Genomic DNA, 6,703 nt, shown 5'->3' on the forward strand with positions numbered 1-6,703 from the left:
AAACCTATACACACACACACACACACACACACACACACACACACACACACACACACTAAACTGTCCTAAACAGTTAAATATTAGCTTGTCTCCAGCCTAGTTTGAGCGTAACTAATGAAACACAACTAAATCAGCAATGTACACAATATAGCTACTCCAAGTAGCCTGTCACCCAACTGGGATGTGAACTATCGCACAATAATATCAAAACACTTTGACAACATAACTGTATTTTAAAATCATAGACGCTCATAAGACAAAAGCGTAACCATGACGACAGATCTGTCGGACACTTACCGTACAGACGGATCTGATAGTAACGTTACTGAAAGCAAGTGAAGCAGAATAGGGCGGAACGCAGTGAGCTTCGGTGCTAACGTTACACCGTGTACATTCAACCAACTGTCCTGTAAATCTGACTAATCTCAACCTAGAGGGATCCGCTACTACATTCCCCGAGAATCAGTCCGAGGGGAAGATGTCAGCCCTTTTTTCCTGCCCTGTACTCTATACTGCTCACTCAGATTATGTCCGCAGTTTGATTCTCTTTTCCATTTACGTCACCGAGTCGGAAACCCCGCCCACTGACGTCACCTCGAAACGGAAATGGACTCGCGTCTCATTGCCAGGAACAAAGTTTTGTTTAATAAGACACGTCCTTCGAATGTATATTCAAAACATTTTGTGTATTATTATTACTACAGTTCAGCGACAAACGCGGTAAATAATTTAAATACGGTGATCTAAAACAGTGGGACTGGGGTCCAATATGTTTTTAAATGATTTAAATGCACATTAATGCATTCTTATTTAAATTGCTAGAAACACTAAAAAAAACAAAACAAAGAGTACAACGTTAAACTTACATTAACTCGCTTTTGAGTTTATTATTGTTTCAACCATAGAAACTTATTAGCCTATTAGACAGGAAGGCCTAATAATTTTCTTGGATGGTTTAGAAGAACTGATTTAAAACTCTTAGCTTCTAATACAAGTCTAATACAAACAACATATATAGAAAGTGTATATTCTTGAAATAGGTTTAATTCTAGGGTTCCCACACTTTTGACCAAAAGCTTTTCTCTGATTTTTCCAGTTGTCTGTGATTATAGTATAAACATTTTTTTAAAACATTTATGGTTTTTGATTCAGAACATGTCACTGAATCATTCAAACCAGTATGTGAGCCAGGTTGACAGATTTATTGAGAAAAAAATATATATTCAATTCGCACGTAAAAAAAAATAAAATAACCTGCTTAAAAGCACTATCTAGCAATATTGATTAAACATTTTAAATCAGAGCATATTGAGAAAACAAATGTTTATAAAAATTTCCATGACATTTCTAGATTTGGAAAAACCAATTTCAAAATTCCCTGATCGGTCTAGGTTGTCTATGACCAGGGGAACCCTGTAATACACGTCATACCCTGTTCAGCAGATGCACTAAGAAATCACTTCCCTTTTTTTTTCAATAATACAATTATCATTGTATTTTTGTCTCACAAACTTCTGAAAAGTAACACCCAATTAAGAAGAGGATGTAAAATCCAGCACTGGGACAGTAATACAGAAACACAAAGAATCGACCTCTTCATGTAAGGTAGTAGAAAATAGTCTCCCATGTTTATTGGAGGTAATCAACTGGGTTTCAGTTAAATCTGTGTTCATTACAAAACACATTCACTACATGGCATGATCAAAATAAACATCTGAGACACTTCCAGCTCCCCCTTTCCCCCATCCATTATTTTCACATCTGAATCAACCTGGATGGGAGAAACTGGATTTCATACAGCTGCAGAAAAAAAGAAAAAAAAAGTGCACAAGTAAATTAATGACTCAATTCAGGACATTAATTAATAAATATTAGCTAATAAAGCAATTAATAAAAAAAAGCTTTTTCCATTCAGCAATTAAACCAAGCATTCACATGACCTCTACTGGATCTCATGCATTACTACAAGATCTACCAGAAAGTTTTAAGAATTATCACATTTCACTCTGGAAATAGTGAATTAGTGCAAATGACATAACCATACCTTTTACAGGCGTCTGGTTAGAGCAAAACATGCTTTCATTATATAGATGCTTATAACCAAATTAATTAGTATTAAAACTTCTATATTATTTTAATCAATGAGGCATTACAATTAGCTTGGGTTCACTCTTCAGCTCTTTAATATTTCATAGGTTTTTTTTTGTCAAAAGAGTTCCGTTACCCATTGTACAATAGGCAGCAGATGAATCAAAATCATGTCTAAAGACAAACTCACAAGACATAAACACAAAACATGAAGGGAATCAAATAGGGTTTATAATGCATACAAGAAAAGAGTGGATGTAGAGATGATTCAGACAAAATAAACAAGATCTTTACAGGTAGCAGCAGAGAAGGCAGCAAGGATGGAGGCAAAGACGAGGTTGGGGGACTGAGAAGCATCAACCGCAGTGTGGAGGCCGCGGGCACTGTAGTACTGCACTAGAGGGGCCGTCTGCTTGTGATAGGACTCTAGTCGAGAGCGCAGAGTGGTCTCGTTGTCATCACTGCGGCGAATAAGAGGCTCCCCAGTCACCTGTGGATATATGGATCAAACCAAACCTTTACAACAATGCTCATAGCTGCCCTGCTAATAAGAACAACACAGTTTTTGTTTCTCACATCATCCTTCATTGGCTCTTTGGGAGGGTTGAACTCTTCATGGTAAGATCGGCCACTGGGCTGGTGAATGAGCCTGAGGAATGAAATGAATTATGTTCAGCAAAGTATATTTATTTTGTTACTGTACCTTAGTACATGTTCAGGTATCTGTACTTTTTATTTTGAGAAACTTTTACTTTACTACATTTCAAACTAGCATAAAACCATACTTTTTATTCCACTACATTTCATAAAAACATATCGTCCCTCATTCTCTTGAACTGAAGAAATTGCCACCCGCTCTGAGTGGCGTTACTTAGGCCAAAATTTAGTATCGTTTATTGTAAATTAAAATCATATAGAGGTTATGACAGCCTATTCAGATGCTTGAATGTGGATTTGAATGCAATAATAATAAGAAAGGTTTCTTGAATAGCAAATCAGCATATTAGAATGATTTCTGAAGGATCACGAGACACTGAAGACTGGAGTAACGGCTGCTGAAAATGAAGGAAAATAATGTTAATAATGCCCATGCATCTTCCCGCTGATGTAGCAGTTTCAAATGGTATGAAACTAAAATATTTGCATAGCGTTCCTCTTAAAATGTGAACACATTTTTCCACATGTGATGTCTGTACACTGTATTTTTATACTATTTATTGCCATATATTTACACAAATTTTGTTTTTCCACATTTTTTAAAATACTATATGGCATCCTTTTACATGTTTGCACACTCCATACATTTGTGTAACTCACACTGATATTTTAGTATATTTAAATGTAATGTTTTTATACTGTATAGTATTTTTGTATACATTTTTTTGCAGCTCAATAAATAATAAATGTCTGCACTAATCTTTCTTATTAGTGCTGACTAATCTGTCTAGTGCAGGCTAGAATGAATAAACATGGCTCACCTAAAAAAAATCAAGTAATTTCATACTTTTACTCAAGTAAAATTGAAAATGAGGACTTATACTTTTAAAGAAATAATACATTATTAGGTTATTGTGCTTTTACTCAAGTACTTGATTTGTGTATTTTGTCCACTACTGTTTGTTCAATTTAAACAAGAGTCTCACTGTCATGCTTTACAATTAAAAGCAAGGAGGAAGTAAGGAGGCACACTTCCTTTTTAAGCTGCAATCAAAACCACTCAAGGAAAAATTTCCTGCCACCACCTCCATCAAGGATAACAGAAACAAAAGTGTTTGACAGCTACTATGCCCTACCTGAAAAACATGTCTTCTCTTATTCCAGAAATGAGTGACATCTTTTCAGTATATTCCTTATTCATTAAATTAAACTGAGCTAATAGAAAGCATTAGTGGTAGTGGGCTACTACACAATGCTTTAAATTTACAGGACCCTTCATCTTTATACCTCCCACAGATCCTGCGCACTAGCAGAGAGTCATCAACAGAGAATTCAACAACAGAGTCCAGTTTCTCATCACGCTTCTCCAAAAGGCCGTCCAGCTAGAAATGAGAAAGAGAGAGATACAGGTTGACAGATGCATTCTTGTGATCAGAATTGGGCGGCAGAGGATTCTGCACCCTTTTTATTATTAAAGATTACAGATGTATCACAGACAGATATGGAGGGTCAGTTGTTTACAGAAGTCCTCACCATTTCTGCTTGCTTGACGGTACGGGGGAAACCGTCCAGCAGGAATCCATTCTTGCATGCAGGTGCGTCCAGGTTGTTTTCAATGAGCTCCACCACCATCTCATCACTCACCTAAAGGAAAGATGACAAAACGTTCAAAAGATTCAGGACTTTATCCCTCCAACCGAAAATACACATTGGGGAGGAACAAATATTAAAATATATAAAAACTAGAACATCTATCATTTTACCAGTTTGCCGGCATCCATGGTTTCCTTAAGCTGCTGACCGAGCTCTGAGCCAGATGCCACCATGGCCCTCAGCATGTCCCCAGTAGCTAAATGACACACACAGTACTTCTCTGCAAGCTTGGGTGCCTGTGGAGGCCGAAATGAAAAAAAAAAAAAAAAAGGAATTAACCCAGAAACAACAACAAAATGATCAGAGACATTACATAAAATAACATTTAAAATATAAGGAAAGCCAAACGCTTGTTCATCTAACAACCTGTCATGGGGAACAATTAATCCACATACTTATGTGCAACATTTGTCTTGAAATAGACAAATAAAACAAAAAACAACCATTCAAAAAATTGGGGTCCGTAAGATTTTTTTAAAGATAGAAATTAACAGCTTTTTCAGCAAGTATGCAATAACATTGATCAAATGTGACAGTAAAGACTTTTACACTGCTACAAAAAGTCTATAAAAAACACTATTTTGACGTTTCTATTCATAAAAGAATTTTAAAAATATATGTATCACAGTTTCCACAAAAATATTAAGCAGCACAACTGTTTTTAACATGGATAATAATAAGAAATGATTTTTGAACTGCAAATCAAATCAGCATATTAGAATGATTTGTGAAGGATCATGTGACACTGAATACTGGAGTAATGATGCTGAAAATTCAGCTTTTCCATCTCAGGAATTAATTACATTTTAAAACATATTAAAATAAAAAACAGTTACTTAGAATTGTAATAATATTTCACAATAGTACTATTTCACTGTATTTTTGAGCAAATAAATGCAGTCTTGGTGAGCATAAGAGACTTCTTTTGAAAACCAATAGTAGTGTTTGTATGAACAAAACTATAAAACCAATTACTATTCTGTTGCTGCAACCACATTCATAAGCAAAGTTTTAATGGTTTTACTGGCATTCAAAATGTGCAGCAAATATTGCTTAATAACAGCAAGCAGTAATACAAACCAAGCTGACTGATCTGTAAACTGATGAGCCTATTCTTTATGATCTGTTGAGTGAGTTACACTGTCACCCAGCAGGACAGAAAGGTCTACAACTTTCCCAGTGGTCACCAATTCACGTGTGTTATTTGTCACATCAGCTAAACTGAGTGACATGGATATTAAATAATCATTCCATATTTGCAATGAATGAATAATCTGATCAGAAAGCATCCGATAATGCCCAGGGCAACAGGTGTTAAAGAGACAGGGACACTTAGTGACGGTTTAAATGGTATAACGTTTGGTTTAGTACAGTTAAACCCAAAATGTATATTCTGACGTCATCTGCTCAAACTCAGGTCATTCCAAACCTGTATGATTTAATTTCTTCAGTGGAACAAACACACACGCACGCACGCACGCACGCACGCACGCACGCACGCACACACGCACACACACACGCACGCACACAAAACATTCACCTTCACTCCATAGAAAAATGACGTAATTAAAGTGAATGGTGACCGAAGCTGTCATTTAACATTAACATTCTAGCATTGTGTCTACATCATTTCACTGAAAAAATAAATCCATACGGTATGTAAGAACATGAGGGTATGTAAATGACGACAGATTGTTTTTTTGGGTGAACGACCCCTTTACAATACAGTACTGTCTATCCCGCTGCTGTCGGACAGTTTAATCAGAATGAGCCACGCGGCGCTTCGCATGAACTCTCACCTGCGTCCCCTTCCCCGCACCGGGTGGGCCGAGCAGAATAGCTCGAATGCCTTTCCGTACACCGGAGATGGTATCATCCGCTTGCGTGCTGGGGGCCATGGTTACAGGTTGTAAACGAACTAAAGACACTTCTCTCCACTCCACACTTCGCGTCCGCAAACTCAACTCACTCAGAAAGGAAGTGGTAACGCCTCCGTTTGCTGAGTATGGACTCAAAGTCCCGCCTCCTAACACAAGGCCACCCATCTGATTGGCCAATGGCACGCAGTTTATCCACAGCGCGAGCTCATTGGATAAAATCGAATGCCTCTGTATCGTACGGTGACCGAAAAGTGCAAAGCAAATCACAATTCTGAAAACAAAATAACAAATTACAAACGCAAATGCAAGTCTAAAAAACTAAATAACAATTCAGAAAGCACAACAACAATTCAGAAAACATTATAACGAGTCAGAAAACACAATGACAAATTCGAAAACAAAATAACAAGTCAGAAAACACAACG

General features: G+C 36.8%; 2 protein-coding genes across 3 annotated transcripts in view; both read right to left on the reverse strand.

Moving 5' to 3' along the window:
• rnf19b (ring finger protein 19B) overlaps window positions 1-579 on the reverse strand; it is a 19,442-nt gene extending 18,863 nt beyond the window's left edge. Inside the window, exon 1 of the mRNA XM_016440649.1 lies at window positions 298-579. The gene's annotated coding sequence lies outside the window, so the exon portion shown is untranslated. The remainder of the gene's footprint in view (window positions 1-297) is intronic.
• Window positions 580-1,606: 1,027 nt separating this feature from the next.
• Window positions 1,607-6,393, reverse strand: LOC107653866 (adenylate kinase 2, mitochondrial-like). Of its 2 annotated transcripts, none has more exons than XR_001630278.1 (7): window positions 6,198-6,393; window positions 4,509-4,634; window positions 4,279-4,389; window positions 4,033-4,127; window positions 2,665-2,737; window positions 2,225-2,578; window positions 1,607-1,800 (listed from the first exon to the last, which is right to left on the reverse strand). XR_001630278.1 is itself a non-coding variant. In XM_016440726.1 (7 exons), exons 1-7 carry the CDS (start codon window positions 6,294-6,296, stop codon window positions 1,793-1,795), a joined length of 708 nt encoding a protein of 235 aa, XP_016296212.1. In that variant the 5' UTR covers window positions 6,297-6,393; the 3' UTR covers window positions 1,607-1,792. The 2 variants fall into 2 exon arrangements, 1 of the variants encoding a protein (XP_016296212.1); XM_016440726.1 differs by having other exon boundaries at window positions 2,383-2,578.
• Between the last annotated feature and the right edge of the window lie 310 nt (window positions 6,394-6,703).

This window comes from Sinocyclocheilus anshuiensis, unplaced genomic scaffold, assembly GCF_001515605.1.
Source record: "Sinocyclocheilus anshuiensis isolate Anshui unplaced genomic scaffold, SAMN03320099.WGS_v1.1 scaffold223, whole genome shotgun sequence".
NCBI lineage: Eukaryota > Metazoa > Chordata > Actinopteri > Cypriniformes > Cyprinidae > Sinocyclocheilus > Sinocyclocheilus anshuiensis.

Coding starts and splice junctions, on each gene's coding strand:
- LOC107653866 (XM_016440726.1), bottom strand. CDS start 6,296: ATGGCCCCCAGCACGCAAGCGGATGATACCATCTCCGGTGTACGGAAA. Junction 4,128..4,278: donor CCGTCAAGCAAGCAGAAATG/GTGAGGACTTCT, acceptor TCTCATTTCTAG/CTGGACGGCCTTTTGGAGAA. Junction 2,738..4,032: donor GTGCGCAGGATCTGTGGGAG/GTATAAAGATGA, acceptor TTCATTCCTCAG/GCTCATTCACCAGCCCAGTG.